Source organism: Barbus barbus (assembly GCF_936440315.1).
Source record: "Barbus barbus genome assembly, chromosome: 5".
Taxonomy (NCBI): domain Eukaryota; kingdom Metazoa; phylum Chordata; class Actinopteri; order Cypriniformes; family Cyprinidae; genus Barbus; species Barbus barbus.
Genome location: NC_136733.1, coordinates 31,867,433 through 31,888,231, shown reverse-complemented (window position 1 = coordinate 31,888,231; position 20,799 = coordinate 31,867,433). Strand labels below are relative to the sequence as shown.

The window sequence follows — 20,799 nt, the reverse complement described above, 5'->3', positions numbered from 1 at the left end:
TCATTACACATATAGTGAAATATTTCAAGCCTTTATTTCTTGAAATTTTGATGGTTATGGCTTACAGATAATGAAAACGCAAAATTAGAATATTACATTACCAAATTAGAAAATTTGAATATTACATAAGATCAATAAAAAAAGGATATTTTAAACATAAATATCAGGCTTCGGAAAGGTATGTTCATTTCTATGCACTCAATACTTGGTTGGGCCTCCTTTTGCATGAATTACTGCCTCAATACGGCGTGGCATGGAGTCGATCAGTCTGTGGCACTGCTCAGGTGTAATGGAAGCCCAGGTTGCTTTGATAGCGGCCTTCAGGTCATCTGCATTGTTGGGTCTGGTGTCTCTCATCTTCCTCTTGACAATACCCCATAGATTCTCTATGGGGTTCATGTCAGGCGAGTTTGCTGGCCAATCAAGCACAGTAACACCATGGTCATTGAACCAGCTTTTGGCATCTTTGGCAGTGTGGGCAGGTGCCAAGTCCTGCTGGAAAAAGAAATAAGGATCTCCATAAAGCTTGTTAGCAGAAAGAAGCATGAAGTGCTCTAAAATCTCCTGGTAGATGGCTGCGTTGACTGTGGACTTCAGAAAACACAGTGGACCAACACCAGCAGATGACATGGCAGCTCAAATCATCACTGACTGTGGAAACTTCACACTGGACTTCAAGCAACGTGGATTCTGTGCCTCTCCACTCTTCCTCCAGACTCTGGGACCTTGATTTCCAAATAAAAAAATAAAAAATAAAATTAAATGCAAAATTTACTTTCATCTGAAAAGAGGACTTTGGACCACTGAGCAACAGTCCAGTTCTTTTTCTCCACAGCCCAGGTAAGACGCTTCTGATGTTGTCTCTGGTGCAGAAGTGGCTTGGTAGCCCTTTTCCTGAAGACGTCTGACTCCAACTTCAGTCCACTCCTTATGAAGCTCTCCCAAGTGTTTGAATCAGCTTTGCTTGACAGTATTCTCAAGCTTGCGGTCATCCCTGTTGCTTGTGCACCTTTTCCTACCCAAATTCTTCCTTCCAGTCAACTTAGCATTTAATATGCTTTGATACAGCTCTCTGTAAACAGCTACACCTTTCAGTAATGACCCTCTGTGACTTACCCTCTTTGTGGAGGGCGTCAATGTTCGTCTTCTGGACCATTGCCAAGTCAGCAGTCTTCCCCATTATTGTGGTTTCAAAGAACAAGAGATACCTGGAATTTATACTGTAGGGATGGTCATTAATTGCAACTCAAATGTAAATATTCTAATATTTTGAGATACTGATTTTGGACTTTCATGAGCTGTAAGCCCTAATCATCAAAATTAAAACAAAAAAACTGTTTTACAAATGTTTTGCTTTACATGTAATGAATCTAAAATATATGAAAGTTTCACTTTTTGAAATAAGTTACAAGAAAAAATTAACTTTTTCACGATATTCTAATTTTTTTAGATGTATAGAAGTTCAGTATGACTAAAATAATCATCTTTTTTAAAATGTTATTTAAATGCTTTAGTTCAACTAAAATTGAGAAACCTGATTAACAGACCTAAATCATGTGTTTGTAGCTTTTGTCCAGCATTTTTTATTCGTTAATCAGACTACAACTGGTTTTAGCATTGTGCACTTGTTTTGAAAGATGCACAACATGTTTTTAATCCTTTAAATATTCGATTACGCATTAGGGCTAAGATTAACTAAGATGGCGCCGGTGAGATCGGCTGCCGTCACGACTTCTCCGACCAAACTTTGTCTTCTTTTGTTATTTTTTCGTATTGTTAACTATAAACACCGGTTTCTTTTTGTAAGATGGCCATTCTTACATACGACAGGGCCACTCTTATTTCTATTGGTGCACAATGCACTAACCTTTCGCCGTTTTTGAACCCGGACCCATCCTGGCCAAGCGAGATCCTGAGGAGGAACAAAGGACGCGACCCGTACCGGCGTCCTCGAGGGAAACGAGCCGGCGTCAGGAACAGGCTGAGGGCACGCGCACACCGCGCTCCCCTACCAAGTGTCCTGCTCGCCAATGTCCAGTCGCTGGATAACAAACTCGATGACCTCAGGGCAAGAGTCAGGTTCCAGAGGGACATTCGGGACTGCAACCTTCTCTGCTTCACCGAGACATGGCTGAACCCAGCGGTACCAGACCACGCCATCCAGCCAGCCGAGTTCATCTCGGTTTACCGCATGGACAGAACGCTGGACTCGGGGAAGACTAGGGGAGGTGGAGTATGTCTGATGGTGAACAAACACTGGTGCGACAGCGCGAGCATTGTACCCCTCTCACGCTCCTGCACACCGAATCTTGAACTTCTGACCATCAAATGTCGCCCTTTTTATCTCCCTCGGGAATTTAGCTCGGTCATCGTCAGTGCCGTTTATATTCCACCTCAAGCGGACACGGACACTGCGATATGGGATTTACATGAAACACTACACCTTCACCAGACACAGCACCGGGACGCCGCATTCATTGTTTTGGGAGATTTCAACAGTGCCAACCTCAAGCGTGCACTGCCGAACTTCCATCAGCACATCAGCTGCCCCACCAGGGGCGAAAGGACATTAGATCACTGTTACACCCCATACAAGAACAGCTACAAGGCACAGTCACAACCACCGTTTGGGAAATCGGACCACGCCGCCATCTTCCTCATGCCTGTTTACAAACAGAGGCTGAAACAGGAAGCCCCGGTGCAGAAGGAGGTCCAACGCTGGACGGACCAATCGGTGGCCGCTCTGCAGGACGCACTAGATGACGCAGACTGGGCATGTTCCGGCGCAGCTCTGATGACGTCAGCTTGTTTACGGAAGCAGTTGTGGGATTTATAGAGAAACTAATGGATGATACGGTGCAGAAAACCATCATCAGGGCGTTTCCCAACCAGAAGCCGTGGGTGGATAAAACCATCCGCGACGCCCTGAGATCCCGCTCCGCTGCCTACAACACAGGGCTCATCACCGGGAACATGGATGACTACAAGGCTGCATCTTACAGCGTGCGCAGATCAGTGAAGGAGGCGAAGCAGCGCTACGGGAGGAAACTAGAGTCGCAATTCCAACATGGCGGCTCTAGGAGCCTGTGGCAGGGACTTAGAACCATCACTATAAAACACCACCCTCCAGATCGGGGAATGCGGACGCTTCTCTGGCTGACGAGCTGAACACTTTTTATGCTCGCTTCAAGGCTGCAGCTAATCACGCTAGCGGCGCTAGCAGTGCTAACTGCATGCACGCTGAGGAAGCCGGTGAGGACAACGTGTTCACCATCACGGAGCATGACGTGAGGAGGGCATTCAGGAGAGTGAACATCAGGAAGGCAGCAGGACCAGATGGCATCACAGGTCGGGTTCTGAAGGCCTGCGCTGACCAGCTAGCACCGGTGTTCACCGAGATCTTCAACCTCTCCCTGGAACAGTCCATAGTCCCCTCATGCTTTAAGCAGTCCACCATTGTTCCTGTCCCCAAGAAACCGCAGCCCACCTGCCTAAACGACTATCGCCCTGTAGCCCTCACATCAGTGGTGATGAAGTGCTTTGAGAGACTGGTCAGAGACTTCATCATTGCATCACTACCAGACACACTGGATCCACTACAGTTTGCATACAGACATAACCGCTCCACGGAGGATGCCATCTCACACCTCCTCCACACCACAACAAGTCACCTGGACTGCAGAAAAGGGAATTATGTAAAAATGCTGTTTGTGGACTACAGTTCAGCGTTTAACACCATAATTCCCTCCACACTCACCTCCAAGTTGGAGGTCCTTGGTCTCAGCACATACTTGTGCCAATGGATCTCCAGCTTCCTGAAGGACAGACAGCAAGCCGTACGGATGGGTAAACACACCTCATCCTCCATCACCCTAAGCACTGGAGCCCCTCAAGGCTGTGTTCTGAGCCCCCTGCTGTACTCACTGTACACTTATGACTGTGTGGCCACTTCCAACTCCACCACCATCATCAAGTTTGCTGACGACACTGTTGTGTTGGGCCTGATCTCAGACAACGACGAGACGGCCTACATACAGGAGATTAAGAACCTGGAGAGTTGGTGCCAGGTGAATAGTCTACACCTGAACATCAGCAAAACTAAGGAGCTGATAGTGGACTTCAGTACGAAGCAGGTGCGGTCATACCAGCCGATCACGATCAACGGGACTCCAGTGGAGAGAGTGGACAGCTTCAGATACCTGGGTGTTCACATCACGCAGGACTTGACTTGGTCCTGTCATACCAGCACCCTGGTGAAGAAGGCCAGGCAGCGTCTGTACCATCTGAGACACTTAAAGGACTTTAGACTTCCCTCTCGGGTGCTTAAGACTTTTTACACCTGCACCATCGAGAGCGTCCTGACGGGCAGCATCACTTCCTGGTTCGGGAACTGCACTATGCAGGACAGACGAGCCCTCCAGAGGGTGGTGCGTTCAGCGGAACGTACCATTCACACCGAGCTCCCTGACCTGCAGGAGATCTACAGCAAGCGGTGCCTGACCAGGGCCAGGAAGATAGTGAAGGACCTCAGCCATCCCAACAATGGACTCTTTTCTCTGCTGCGTTCAGGGAGGCGCTTCCGCTCCATGAAGGCGAACACAGAGAGAATGAGGAGGAGCTTCTTCCCGCAGGCCATTCGGAGTCTTAACCACTCTCCACTCTAATCACATCACCCCACACTTCCACTTTGCACATTTTCAAATACAATCTGCACTAATTTGTAGAAGGTTACGTAAGGATAAATGAGTGGGACTTACATACCATTTGTCTTTGTCTTTAGTATTCCTTTTACTCACTTATACACTTTACTGCACTGCACAGCACACGGACACTTTATCACTGACATACACTTTACTTTTTATAGAATCTATATAGAATCATATTCTATTTTTATTCTTCATATCTATTTTTATTCTCATATCTATTTGTTATTTTATTTTATTGCTAGTTTATTTCTGTATATATGTTTACTGTACTTTTTCTATTTGTATTTTTGTAAACTTGAGGTTTTTCTTAATTTTGTTGGACAATTTGTTGGACAGTCGTACAATACATTTCACTACATGTCGTACTATGTATGTATATGTATGTGACAAATAAAATTTGAATTTGAATTTGATATGTTGCGTATACTTTACTGTAGTTCAGCTACACAGAATCTGACTGTCAGTTAGAAATGCATGTCAATGTACTGTATAGATACCTGCATAATTTAGTTTCCCATGCTCGAGCACAGAGAAACTGTTTATTCTGCTTTCTAAAGCATCACTGAGAGAGGCTGAACAGGCATATGAACTTCTGCCATAAATCATAATTAACCCCCGATCCACATCCTAACCTTTAACCTAATCCATTTTGCACATAGCCAAGACAATGCCTGAAACGTAAATGTTCTGAGAAAATCCCCTTAATAATATCTGTCTAATTAGGCCGGTGAAGCCGAGCGCAGTTGGGGGTTAAGTCAGCAGCTATTTCCTGTTCTGCTCGGCTTCACTGCCCTGGAGAGCAGCGCTCAGGGTGGGAGTGTGAGACTTGGGGCCCCAGAGGGACCTTTAACTGCTGACCCATCAGCACCAACCAACATACCTCTAACTCTAACTCATTCTGCCTCCAGGAAAGCAGGGACTCTTTGATGCTTCCGTGGGTTATACACATTAGATACATTTTGTTTACTGTATTTGTTTTTCTCCTCTGCATTGTGAGTACCCTGTAAATAGTAAAATAGGAGGAGCAAATTTTTGTTATATGTATGGCTATAATTTTCATTACTTTCATTCATGTTTTAATAGACATATTTAATTTATTTAATATGTATTAATATGTATATGACATTTAATTTATTTATTCTGTGGATTCGCAAAAAATCTTAAAAAAGAAGTAAAAAAATTGCTAAGATAAATTCTGTCAAGTTTGTAAATGTCATTCTTGAAAACAATTCTTGAGATATTAAGCTATTTTCTTTTTTAAAGAAGAACGTGACAGGCTTTCACAAAAGACTGTTCAACTCAATAAAAATAATTTTCACCGATGATTATTCTCAGGAATTCAGGTTCTTATGTTTTGTCTTCAGAATAATCTTAAGAAACGTTTGTGAAATAAAAAATACTCTTGATTTTATTCCAAAGTTAGAAAATGGGAAGAAAATGACAGTTAACAAGAAATTTATTCTTAAGATTGTTTCATGAATTTAGTCCCTGTTCTGGAAAATAAGGTCAGCACTCTCATTTGGTGTCAGATATAAATCAAGATTGTCACGTGGAGGGAAGAGCATGAAACTCAGTCAAGGAGTCGGTTTCAATGTGAGGATAGAGATACTTAAGAAAATATGCACTGGTAATCTTCATGATTTATGGGTGTTTCTGTGTGTGCACTCACTCATCCATATCATCCGCTTCAGGGCTGTTTATCCTGTGAGGCTGGCCCTTAAATCCGACTCTGGAGAAGGACTGTCTCCCACCATGGCCTTTGACCTGTCCTTTGAACCATTCTTGAGCAAATCGCAGGAACAGAAAAGGGGTCCCTTTGCTTTGTCGTTCTTTCTTTCTTTTTTCTCTTTTAGTACTTTTTGATGCTTTCTTTCAGCAGCCCATTAATCTTATCTGTCCCTCACTGTTTTGCCTAGCATTGGGCGTCATGAGCGTGGCCTAATTGGGTTATCTTACCCCCCCTAGTGCATCCCAGGAGGGCTTCATTCCTAACCTGATGATGAAATGCTCTCTTTCCTCCCCTTCTGTCCAGCTGCCACAGCTTTCCTTTGTCGTCTTGTTCAAACTTAATTTATTTGCCTCCAGAGTCAATCATCTTTGTAGTCTGTGCTACATTGCGGGAGTCAACATTTACGTCTCAGCGTTGTCTCACGTGTTGTGTGTTGAAAGCTAGCATTCAGTTACAGTTTCATGATCTTTCCTCTGGTTTGTATGCATGTGTGTGTTGTGCTGCTTTTATTTAATGACCTTGGCTTGCTTGCCGCTCACTGCGTGCTGAGTTGCACTCAGTCCAGCACTATGTGATTCCTGCCATCCCTTCTGATTTGAGTTATCTCCCCCTTACAGTCTGTGCTATGATCTGCGTGCATTGCAGAGTTATTTATTACATTTCTGGTCCCATGTGTGTATGTGAGGAAGAGAGTCATTCTTTCGATTTGTTGGCCAAGTGCATGTTGATGCCAGTGAAATGTAGCATTGCTGGGCTGTTGAAAGCTTTCACACCTTTTAACTTGCATTACCTACCGCATATCTGAGACACAATGAAGATAGAAGCAGTATTGAAGTCAATGAAGCTTTCTGTGCAATGTGTTTTGAAAAGGCCAATAAATATGATGCTGTATTCGCTTGTGCTTCAATTGCCTTCATTTAGAAAGAAAAGTATGCAAGCACTCATTTAGCAGATGCTGAATTCAGAGTGCACTCTTTACAGAGATTGTACAGGGGCTCAGTGGTGATTTTCAGTACATCATCTTTTCAAGGGTTTAAGGGCCAGTTTTACTAAACAGGGCAAATTAGTGCGAGAGCGCAATTCCAAAACAGCGCCGATGGGAGGGGACATTTCTGCGGGTGACTTAATAACAATGCACAAATTAAAGAACCACAAATTAAATTATTGACCGACGCAATATACCAAGCACAGCGCAAATTAGCATAGTCGCAAATAAAGAATAAATAAACTTGGAAGCGGACACCAAAAATTAAGGTTTGCTAGAAGTTTTGATAGACCTGGTATTGCGTGACTCCTAGTTGAGGGTTCCAAGTCGTCTTTTATTTCCTGAAGCAAATAAAAAAATATCATGGCTTGGCAAAAGGTATGTTCGGATAATGTGTTTTTCTGGCATTCAAAATAAATTAATATGTGTGGAAAAAATCCTCTCCCTTCTACCATGCACTCTCTGTTCTCTGCGGTGCCTCCTCCTTGCAACAATAATTGCAGCCATTTCAAGCACAAAATAGTTTAAGACATGCTTTTTGGGGGCATTAAAATAATGGCGCAAATGCCAGTAATGTGACGAGCGCACGCATTAGTAAATTTATTATTATTTGAATACTCTCCTCCCGTAAATTTGGCATCTGAAAGGGAAACTACTAAAAATGCATATTCAATAAGGTCAGGTGCAAAAAAGTGTCCACGCCTTTTCTGTGCTAATTCGTCACTGCGCGTCTTTAGTAAAACCCGACAGTACAATTTTAACACCGAAAGACGGTTTGCGCTGGCTGGCGCAAGCTGTTAGTAAAACTGGCCCTAAACCTAAAGCTGTGTGTGTAATTATAGTTATAATAGTTATAATTATTATAGTAATTATAGTTATAATTATTATTTGGAAAGGCACACACACCTGTCTATACAAAGTTTAACAGCTGAAATGGATGTCAGAGCAAAAACTAAGGCCTGAGGTCAAAGGAATGGCCTGCAGAGCTGAGAGACAGGATAGTGTTGAGACAGATCTGGGGAAGGTTCACAGGAGCATTTGGCCTCCATAATCCTTAATGGATGAAGTTTGAAACAAACAGGACTCTTCCTAGATAGCCTCCTGGCCAAACTGAGCAATCGAAGGAGAAGGGTCTTGGTTAGAGAGGTGATCAAGACACTAATGGTCACTCTGGTTGAGCTCCATGATCTTATATAGAGATGGGAGAAACTTACAGAAGGACAAACATCACTGCGACACTCCACCAATCTGGGCTTGATGGCAAAGTGACCAAACTCAAGCTTCGCCTCAGTAAAGATACATGAAACCCTGATTGGAATTTACAAAAATACACCCAAATAACTCTCAGAGTATGAAAAAAAGATTCTCTGGTCTGATGAACCTCAATTCCTTTTTCATGTCTGAGGGAAACCGAGCACCGCTTATCACTTGCATAATACCATCCCAACGAAGAAGCATGGTGGCAGTAGCATCATGCCGTGCCAGTAGCATCATGCGGTGTTTTTCAGCGGCAGGGACTGGGGAAGTGATCAGAGAAGATGGAAAGCTGAATGCAGCTAAATATAGAGATATCCATAATGAAAACCTGGTTCAGAGCGCTCAGAACCTCAGACTGGGCTGAAAGTTCACCTTCTAACATGACAATCACCCTACGCACACAGCCAAGACAATGCAGGAGTGGCTTAGAGACGACTCTATGAACGTCCTCGAGTGGCCCAGCCAGAGCTCGGACTTGGAGCCAATCAGACATCTTTGGAGAAACCTATAAATGACTGTCCACCGATGGTCCCTAGCCAACCTGACAGAGCTTGAGATAATCTAAAGAGAAGAAAGGCAAAAAAAAAAACAAATGCAGATGTGCAAAGCTTGTTGCATCATACCTAAAAAGACCTGAGGCTGTAATTGTTGCCAAAGTGCTTTAAGTTTTGAGTTAAAATTATGAAGACTTGTGCAATGTCATTTGTGCAGTGTTTCCTTTTTAATAAATTTGCAAAGTTGTGATAAATCCGGTTTTTGCTTTGTCATTATGGTGAGTGGGGTGTAGATTTATGTGGGGGAAAAAAGTAATTTAAAGCAGTTTAACATAAGAACACAACATAACAAAATGTGAAAAAAATGAAGGGGTATGAAGACTTTCTATAGGCATTATATATATCTATCTAGGCCTATCTATCTATTTTTTTAATTGTTTTATTTATTTATTTAAAAAGTGCACTATATTAATGTGTTAGGTATTTTAAATGTTGGAAAACATACTGGAAATGTCATGATCACATTGACCCGATAGTCAACATTTGGTGGGGTTTTTTTGTTGTTTTTTTCACATTTCTTGTTGAAGTGGTGTGAACCATATCGCCAACTCAAATGATTTGTAATGAAAAATGGTTTTTGATAGTTCTTTACATCTCACATTACTGAATTTTCCAGGCACAACAATAAGTGGAACTGTTATCATAGAGAGAATTAGAGTGCGGGTTGATAACTGGGTTGCATAATGAGCCCTCATAAATGCTTTGTGATGGAGAGATGTTAGATTACAGGAATAATGGTCTGTAAGTACTGCTGCTCCTCTTTTAACCCTCGGTCTCTCCCTGCCCAGAGGTTTAAATCTGGATCACCTTCGCCTCTATCTCTCTCCGTTCAGAAAGCGGGCGAGGGGTCATTTCCCATTGAAAGGCTTTCGTGCTATGTGTTCCCTATAAATCCTCTCATTAGTTTATATGGAGCTGGACTGTGTCCAGAAAGTGTCCATGAAGGTCCAGAGAATGCTATGCACTGTGTGCTGTTTTAAAGTAGAGAGGATATTTTGCATGGTTTTTATGTCATTTTGTGTTTTAGAGTAGAGGAGATAATTGAAGTTACAGTTGAGGAAAGTACCAAATGAATTCTGGATGAGAGGAGAGGAGAGGGGCGACTCGAACAAATCACCCTGTTCACCAAACTGGCATTGTGATTGGGGGAAGTGTGGGAACTGTGTTCTGATGACTGTGCCGCTCTAGATCTCTATCTGTCCATTGCTTGGACGTCTCCTCCTACTGTGAGTGAGTTCGGCTCATTTCTGTTCTTATGTAGCAGATTTGCAGGCTAAAATGATGATGAACGGACAGAATCAGTGCGATGGGGTTCAGTGCAACTGAAATCACTGTGAAATATGGAAGAAATTATATATGATAGTTTTTGCTTAGGTGAATTTATATGATTTAACGTGTTGACAGAGGTGAAGTGACTGTACAAATGCAGTTCACCACAAAAATACAATTCTGCTGTCATTTACTCATGTCATTACAAACCCATATGACTTTAATTCTTCTTTGAAAAACAAAAGATGATGTTTTTGTTGGATGGAGATTTCAAGCTTCGAAGAACATTATTTTACAACAATAATAAAATACATATTTTATTTTATTGATTTGCATTTTTTTAATATATTTTAATTCTACTGCATTTTATTTTATTGCATTTTATTGAATTACATTGCATTTTTCTCAACCCATCATTGCCCTCGGATTGTAAGGGTATGTTGATGTAGGAACATGGCCTGTTTGGGTAAATTATCGAGTGATTCTTTCCTTTTTTTTATATGTGTGTGTGTGTGTGTGTGTATATATATATATATATATATATATATATATGTATGTATATGTGTATTTTTTTTATGGTAGAGTTTAGATGTGCATTTCTGTGTTTCCTAGAGAAGGGCAAGGGTATGATTTGTGGTTTTAGGTTCAATAATAAGCAGATTACAGAAATAGCTCCATGATCTTCAGCTGTGGCCAGAGGGCCTTTGTGTTTGTGTGTCCAGTCTGTGTTGTTGGCTGGGCCGGAGCAGTTGGGCAGGTAGTGACCGGATAAGGCTGTGGCCACTCCAGTTCTGTTCCAGACTCTGAGTCCCGGGGCCCTCATCTCAAGCAGGGCATGGAAACCACCTAAAATTAATAGGCTTTGGAAATTTCTGGAATATTTGAGGGCTGGTTCTGTGGGCCACAGTTTTAGCAGGTTCTGGGAATGGAATAGGAAACAGCACGTGTGAGATCTGTAAATGCGTGTGCATGAAGAAGATGCACCCCATGTTGCTTCTGGTTACAACTTCATTCCAATAATACATGATACATTTAATACATTTTTATATTATGCAAATGTATTTGTGTGCAACATATGTTTGGTTTAGAATGATTTACAATAGTTAAGTTTGCTATTCTACAATAGCAAAGTTTTATGAAATAAACACATAGCAACAAAAATGAATAATTTATTGATTACAAATAACAGTTCTTCCACCAAGCCAAGAAATGTAGTTCTTCATCTGTTTTGCAGAATGGTTACAGACTATTTTATTACAGCTTCAAACATGAACAAGGACTGGAACTATTTGTTATATAATAATAATAATAATAATAATAATAAAGATTTATATATGTACGCAAACAATTTTAGTAATTATTTATATTTCTATTTAAAAAAATCTATATATTTTATGTAAAAGATAATCCTATTCAAGTATTATATAAAAAATATTCATAGATTAAAGAGAGACTGATCTTTCACCAGTCATCTAGCTCTTACCTACACCTAGTATTAAACTGCATCATTAAAATTTATTTGTTTGGCTGTTATGGCATGCCATGTCGTGTGTGCTTGAAAACGCTTTCACAATTCCAGCAACCCCTAAAATTCTACATACAATCAATGCAACAGACAGACAATCTACAGTAATCTAGGCAGATTGATGCTGATTATTGAGCATGTAACTGCCCTCTGGCCTGTTTTCCTGGTGTGTGATCATAGCTGTGCATAAACTGAGCCATTGATAATAGCCGCTGAAGTATAGTAGATATAACGACCTCCATATGTTACACGTGCATTAACTCTCTTTGAATTCTGCTCCACATCTCTTTGACTTATGTTTGCTCAACTTGAGACATAGTGGTTCATACAAAGGTCTGTTTGAGGTGAACATATCAATGGCTCTTTGTTTCCAGTCGCTCTGTGTAAAAATCATGAGGGAGCTCAGGGGGAAAGAGATCTGATTGGTGTTTCTCTTCAAACCCACGTTCATTCCTTTCTTTTGTGACTTCTGGCATGTGCTGAGAGTCTGGGCTTGGGCCGTGCAGCTTTGTTTTGGTTCTCTGTGTTACTTTCCCCTTCTCCTCTCCTCTGTCCTGCCTCTGATCTGCTCCTCATCAGGGCTGGATTTGCCACTGGCTTCCCAATTAGAAAGTTCCACATGGGCACATTTAATGATTACCGTGGCAAACTTTCCAGATGACTTTAGTCTCCCAGGCTTGTTTCTCTTGTTTGCATTTTACGCTAAATAATGACTGAAATCATACCTTGAGTGAGTTTCTATGTTACAAAGCTACCTTTAGGGCAGTCTGGATTTCAAATGTATACTGTATGTATGTACAGAGGTGGAAGGAAAATCGATACATTTGTATCACATGGCTATATTATATTGTGACATGAATTCCAAGTATTGATCTTTAATCAGGGTTTGAATTTTGGTTTGGGTCTGCAGATATTGCACAGTTTTTCTTATTACGCGTGTAATAGATCAGAAATTTCTCAGATATAGATCAGAAATTTATAATTTTCTCATTCTGCTAGAAAATAGATCAAATCAATCGTTTGAAATCTTTGTCAAATTGTATTTTGATTAATAGCTTGAGGGAATGCAATTTTAATACTATATTTATTAAAATAATTTAAAATATTTTAATATTTATAAAAAAATATCAGTGTAAAAATGCCTTGCATTAAAGACCCGATATAATTCAAATGAAATCGAAGAAAGAACTGATATGACGTCATTTTGAACAAAATCAGGCCGAAACAAAATTTGTTTTCAGTTCGTTTCGGCAGTTCAATACAGCTCACCAAAGCAAACTTTCTGGGGGAGTTCGTTTTGGTTCCTAAACACCTTTGAGCTACCATTGGTCCGTGGCGATTATGCAATCGGTGGGTGTGTTCTGGAACTCCACCTTCTTTGACGTGCAAATTTGTTTATTATTTTTTTCCCCCCGGTTCATTTCTCATTCAATGGAGGCCAGGCAGGAGAACAACATCTTCAAGTCACTAGCAACATAAATACACTGTCGAATAGCTGAGCTGCCACAAATATATCCGCACCTGTACTATCGCTCGCGGAGAGACTTTAAAGATTCAGAGAAAGCATTTAATTCCTAGAAAGAAATTGCAATGAAGCTTGGCGACGACGACCCGGAGTTATGCAAAAAGCGACGTAGATAAACATCAGATGCAAGTTTTCCAAAGCCATGAAAGGAAAGAGTAAAGATATAAGGTAGCAAGTACCAAAAACATGTGTTTCAAATAAATGTTACACCATAGCCTACTGCTGCTGCTGTTGTTGTTCTTTCAATAAGCGAATTTAAAAGGTATACAAATGAAATGCCAAAAGAACATACAATAATAGACCTTTGCTTTTATCAAATCATGATACCATATAAAATATAAAAAGGTGCAATAATTTATCCAGTTTAATAAAATAAAATATTTTTTTCCACATCATGCTAAAGTTTTCAGACATTCCCCGGTTTCACAGACAAGGCTTAAGCCTAGTCCTAGACTAAAATGTAAATCTGAACTTTTTCAACTGAAAGAAACGTGCACTGACTGATCTTAAAACATGTCAGTGCTTTTTTTTATCTTAAGATGCACACCAGTAATCCTTTTTTCTAAGACATGTTTATAAAAAATTATTTAAATGTCCTAATTGAACTATGGCCTAATCCTGGTTTAGGCTAAACCCTGTCTATGAAACCGAGCCATTCACACTGAAAGAACTGATTATGGAAATGGTATGGTTCATGACATGATACTTGACTCTGAACCGCTGCTAATCATTATTCTTTTGTCTATAATATTTAACCATTGGTACCTATCTCACACTTAGATACACCATCATTGCATCGTTGTTGTGGTTGGGGCATACACGCGAGCGTTCCAACACGTTTACATTAATCTACACCCCGCCACCAGCAGCGCAGGGGTGTTGGAATGTTCGAAAACAGTATACCGTCGCTCAGCCTTTCCAAACTTTTTTTGCCCTCAAACGAAGATCGAAAACGAACTTCGTTTGAAGTGTATCGGGGCCTTTATTGTGTAGGCTATTGCACAACAAAGATAACCACACAGCACCATCTAGCATCCCACCCAATTTAAAGATTTTGAAGGATTTTTTAAGGTTCACAATAATATATATCACAATTTATGTCAATATAGTCTCTTTCTCACACTCTATTTCTCTCTAGACCTTTATTACTTTTTTAATCAGTCAAACAAAATAAATGGGCACCTGATTCAGGCTTTTGTCAGCAGTCACTCATGTTAAGCCATTTTTTTTTTTTTTCGAGTGGCTTAAATGTTTCTGGGCTTTTTCAGCTGTGTGAAGTGAAGCACTGATAAAAAGCAGCACAAAAGAACCAGTCTTTCTCCCGGGGACTGTGCCTCTGCTCGGGTTTTGAGCAGCCCACATGCTCACACGTGCAGGACATTGTCCCCCTCCGTGACTTGACCTGCTTGTAGTGCTACGGAAAGAATAAAAATGGGCGGATGTGTATTGCTAGCGAAAGGCCGCAAAGTAAAGAGAGCTGACAATGCTCTCCTGCTGGGCGTACGGATCATTTAACCTGCGTAAACATCATAAAGAGTTTTCAAAGAAGATGACATTGATCACTTTTACAGTATGTGGGAGTTGGATTCGATCATTTTATGGTGTTATTATTCTTATGTCATCAGAGCCATCCAGTACAGGATGGAGGTCAGTTGGATTGCTGTACTCTGATTCTCATATTTGTCTCTCTGTTAGGAACTGGTGTCTGCAGACAGTGACTAAGACGGTGACCTGTCAGGTGCAGAATGGCACCACTCTCCAGAGGGTCTATCAGACCTGCAGGTGGCCTCAGGGATGCAATGGAGGAAGGTGGGTTTATTATCAACACACACTCACTAGGTGTTTATATCATTTTAGGGAGCTCCCTTTGCAGCCTGTGCAGTAAATGTAATGGCATTTTCCTGTTCAGTGGTCATGTGCTAACAGGACACAGTCCCAAAAACATATCTAAAACTAAATATTGCATGTGTAAAGTTATAATCTCATAATTCCGTTTTGCAGTTCTTGACAGGATTTATAATATGCATGAAATGCTATAAGTATATGCTACCATTCAAAAAATTTTGTGTGTGTGTGTTGCAGCTATCGTACGGTGGTCCGGCCATCCTATAAAGTCGTGTACCGCACCATCACCTCTCTAGAATGGAAATGTTGTCCTGGATACAGCGGACCTCAGTGTGAGGAAGGTAAGACTGACTGGTGATGTTAACTGCATCCCAAAACAGAACTAATGTATGAAGAAGGAATCTCTGTACTGTGCGTGTCTTTTTGTCAGTGTTGGGAAATCTACCAAATTAAAAAACTTATAAAGTAATCAAGCTGCTCTTTTGACAAAAAAAAAAGTTTTCAAAAGATTAGATTATAAAATCGACTATGAGATTATGAAACAATTTTTGTTTTTTGTTTTTTTTTGGCTTTCTGGCCCAAAATTTGGGTGACAGCGTTTAACTTATACCGAATACAATCAAGGAACTTTGCTGCCGTACCATGGGTGCAGCAGGCGCAATGATATTACGCAGCGCCTGAAAGTAGTCCCCAGCTAGGTAACTAGTTATGATATAACTGGGGACTACTTTCAGGCGCTGTGTAATATCATTGTGCCTGCTGCACCCATGGTATGGCAGCAAAGTTCCTTGATTATTATGTCAGAATGAGAGTATAGTTCCCAGCCATATCGGCCTAGAAAATAGCATCTTTTCATTTTCCGTCGGTCTTAGTACACGATGTAACTACAGAAGAATCAAGTTTTAAATAGGAAAAATATTGAAACTCTTTGGTCATTTTTGGGCGAGATGCTAATGGTCTAATCCGATTCAATGATCTATGCTAAGCTAAGCTAAAAGTGCTACCGCTAGACCCGGAGATCGGCTGAATGGGTTCGAAAATGGTAAAACTCAACTGTTTAACTCTTGGGGAGTTAAACAGAAAAAAAGTGGAGTGTTCCTTTTAATATCTATAATTTTTTAAACATGAAATGTTGCATAGGGACTGTGTATTTTTTAACAGGTTTATTAAAATAAATTGCCTGACAGAACGAAAAGTTAATCTGACTTCCCAATGCTACTTGAGAGAGAATATATTTCCTCTTTTACTTGGCTGTGTGCACGATACACATTGTGACAAAAAGCATTTATGTAGGATTTCATAATGCTACTCATTGGAAAACGTTGCTGGAAGACTGAACTGCTGTCGCATGGCTAAAAAAAAACACTTTGTAGCATAGCTACTCCTAATAGATATTCCCCAGAACACTCATAGTGCAGAACTAGACATGATCTCGGAATGGGCGATGATACACAAGTGTTTGGGGTCTACGAGGTAGCCATATTTGTTATTTAATGTTTATACAGGCTCACACAAGGAGACCACTGCACAACTAATGTCCTTCCCTGGCCACAGTTCATGTCTCACTTACTTCTTCTCGTTTGCTCCACTGTCTGTTTGTAAATCATGTCCCACTGTCAGGAGAGCAAATAGCGGAGAAGACAAAAGAAGAGAAACGGGATGGATGACTATTATGAGACGGCAAAAGCATGCGTGTGTGTGTGAGCGAGTGTGTGATTAATGTGAGCGCGTGTCTCAGCTGTGTTTGTGTGCTGTTTCTGGCTGCTTTGCTCTGTGACTGTGTGTGTGTTTGGCTGCATTCTCTTGAGTGTCAGCCAGAGCCTCATTGTGAGTCGTGCTGGGAGTAACTGTGAGGACCAGCCAGCAGCTATGAGAGTCTCCTATCCTCTCCCAAATGAGCCAGGTCTTGTGTGATCTGGCCAAAATTGGGCTTTCTACGCTGTTGTTTGAACCAGCTGTACCCACTGACCCACTAGTAGTTTTTAAGTTGGTTTGGACTCTTTTAAGCACTGCTAAATGATTTAATATGGCAGGCATTGCCAGGGTGGCAAGTCTTCATTTGACTGAACTTTAATTTACTTTTATAGACAGGTTTGGTTTTAATGTGTCTTGTAAATTGCTTTGAGGGATCTTAATGCTGAACTGTGTCTGTCATGTGGTTGTGTGTTTGTTTGTGTGTGTGCGTATGCTAAAATCTCAAGTAGTAACTTTATGCTAACTGTACTTACTACTTCTTGTCTGTGAGGCAAAGTGGCGTTTCTTTAGCCTACAGCCAAAGCCTTTGGCCACCTGGAGCTCTTTTTCTTCTCTGGGTAATATGTACACTCATCATTTTAATACATTTTCAGAAGTTTAGTTCACTCAAAAATGACTCTAGCATCATTTACTCACTCTCATGTTTCTCCACGTATGTGTCCAATCTAAAGTCAATTTGGTTTCAGTCAGACTTTATTTAACGGCTTGATTTAAATTAATTTGTTCATTTCATAACTTTCAATCATAACATTTGATTTTATTCAGATTAATTTAGGTAAATCTTTCTATTATAATATCTATTTTGCTTGCATATAAAAACCTCTCAGCCATTTTTTTATGTTGTTTAATGCAGGTTTAATGCATGATTTATTCAGTGTTTCACTGAATAAACAATTCAGATGTTTATTCAGTGACTGCTCAGATGCATTCTTTTTTTAATGATTAATTTAAGGGATAGTTCACCCAAAATGAAAATTCTGTCATCATTTACTTACACACGTCTTTCCAAACCCATAAGACTTTTGTTCATCTTCAAAACAAATTGATAACACTTTATTTGAAGCCTTTATTTATAATGCATTATAAAATAAATTTTAATGCATTAATTGTCTTGTAATACATCATATAAGGCAAAATCATGAATAATTGTAACCACAATTACCATAACACTTATCAATTCATTGTTACAGTATGCATTTTAAATTCAGTTATATTTATTTACGACGAGATATAATGTATTACAATGCACATTATGAATAATTATGATGCATTATACCTTTTAATAACCCGGAGTGTCTATTTACACTAAGTGCAAATAGCCCGCCTTGTTGGGAAATTCTATTTACACTAACTCCGCCCACCTTGGGTTAGTCAACACTAAAAAAAAGACACTCATTCAGTGTCAGTTTCACTTTTTGATGCGATCGACCCGAGTTTGAGACCGCCTTTTGCCAAACTTTTTTTCTCCCTTTTCAAGTCTCATATCGCATCGGAAAGGCATTTATTTTCAATAAAAATTAAGGAAATAATCAAAAAGTTGAAAATAAAAGTATCGGGTAGGGTTAGGGTAGGTGTAGGGAGGGCTTTATTGTCCCAAGAAGGTGGCATCCATTTAATAATTTGAATTAAAACGATAATTTACACTCAATACGTTATTATTGCATAATGTTTTATAATGTACTACAATACTGAGGTGAAGATAATTGCCACTATTTGCAATAAGTAGTATAAATAGCAGAAAAACATGCTATTTTAACATAGTGTAAATAGAAACTATAGCTATTTGCACTTAGTGTAAATAGCATATTGTTAAAAAATGCTGCTATTTTCACTTGGTGTAAATGGAATCCGTTGCTATTTACACTTATTGCAAATAGCCACTGCCTATACAGGTTTTAAGTAAAGTGTTCCCGATATTTTTACCTGAGTTATTGTTTCCCCTCCATTTTAACCTGATGAATAAATTCAAAATTTGGTAACACATTATTTTAAGGTGTCCTTGTTACATATGTTACATGTACTTACTATTATAATAACAATAAATTTATGCATAATTACATGAAAGTATCCCTAAGCCAAACCCTAATCATATAGTACCGTAAGTAAATAATAATTTGTTACATTTATATAACGCTTTTCTGGGTACTCAAAGCGCTTTACATAGAAGGGGGGGGAAATCTCCTCAACCACCACCAATGTACAGTATCCACCTGGATGATGCGACAGCTGTCATCGTGTGCCATAACGCCCACCACACACCAGCTAACTGGTGGAGAGGAGACAAAGTGATGAAGCCAATCAGTGTATGGGGATGATTAGGAGGCCATGATGGTCAGAGGTCAATGGGCAAATTTTGGCCAGGATGGCAGGGAGTAACACCCCTACTCTTTTCGAAGGACATCCTGGGATTTTTAATGACCACAGAGAGTCAGGACCTCGGTTTAACGTCTCATCCGAAGAACGGTGTTTTTTTTACAGTATAGTGTCCCCATCACTATACTGGGGTGATAGGACCCACACAGACCGCAGGGTGAGCACCCCACCCCCTGTTGGCCTCACTAACACCTCTTCCAGCAGCAACCTAGTTTTCCCAGGAGGTCTCCCATCCAGGTACTGACCAGGCTCAACCCTGCTTAGCTTCAGTGGGCAACCAGTCTTGGGCTGCAGGGTGATATGGCTGCTAAGGGTAGTTAATTAATATTACTCAGTTCTTAAATGTAAATTGTAACAAGGACACAAATCTTACACCTGTAACTCGATTGAATGTCTTAAGAGTTTTTGGGTAAACTATTTCTGCTTTCAGATTGATAAAAAAAATACAACACTGACCATTTAGTAGTGCTGTTTAACTCATAGATGCACTCTATACAAGTAACTGTGCGAACTGAGTTGATGTGGATAGCAAATCGGTTTGATCCGAGAGGGCAAATCCGAACTTGATTATTGCATTAATAGTTCCTTATTTTTTAAACGAGTTTACTTTTATCCAAAGATGAAACAGCACAGACAAACCCACACCCACACCGCCAACCAAAATCTAAACGGTTCTCTTTTCACACAATTACATACCCCAAAGGCAGCAGACATCCATGAAATGAGAGATAAAGTGGGTGAATTAAGTTAAAGCTGTTCATCATAAGAGAGGGATGATGAAATGGAGAGAGGATACCGCCTTAAGCGGGACACTGTGAGGCCTGTGAACATTAATGTCTTATCGGTACCATGTGAGACAAACTCTGATCACAGACACCCCTGAGTGGAACTGACAGCTCCGTTCTGTCTTTCTGTCTCTCTGAAACCACAGTTTACAGTGGGCTTCAGCACCCTCAAGACATGCTCATGTCACTGATGCAATACACTGTAGCGAGGAACAGAATCTAGAAAGCATGTTGTGTGCAATGCATGAACATTTATTAGTGTCTGGTATATCAGACCGTGGAGAATGAGCTTTATTCTCTTATATATGGTGAGATATACTGTCCAGACAGCCCCCACATTATCTTGTTTTATAACACTGTCTGTCTGTCTCTGTCTCTGTTTGTGTCTACATTGGCTCCAGGTCATGTTCATGCACACAGTATGGGTTGTAGTTTGAAATGTAAAGTGTAATGGCATCTCAGCGCAGTGAATCTGTGTTGTTGTAGGATCA

General features: G+C 40.4%; 1 protein-coding gene across 3 annotated transcripts in view; it reads left to right on the top strand.

The window, feature by feature from the left end:
• The window catches only part of LOC306870050 (EMI domain-containing protein 1-like), an 87,888-nt gene that overhangs the window by 2,243 nt on the left and 64,846 nt on the right, over positions 1 to 20,799 (top strand). For all 3 annotated transcript variants that reach the window (XR_013784232.1, XM_079417087.1, XM_079417086.1), the window contains exons 2-3: positions 15,246 to 15,359; positions 15,633 to 15,736. Coding sequence is in view for 2 of the 3 variants with exons in the window: in XM_079417087.1 (XP_079273213.1) it covers positions 15,246 to 15,359; positions 15,633 to 15,736 (218 nt within the window). In the remaining variant the exon portion in view is untranslated. The remainder of the gene's footprint in view (positions 1 to 15,245; positions 15,360 to 15,632; positions 15,737 to 20,799) is intronic.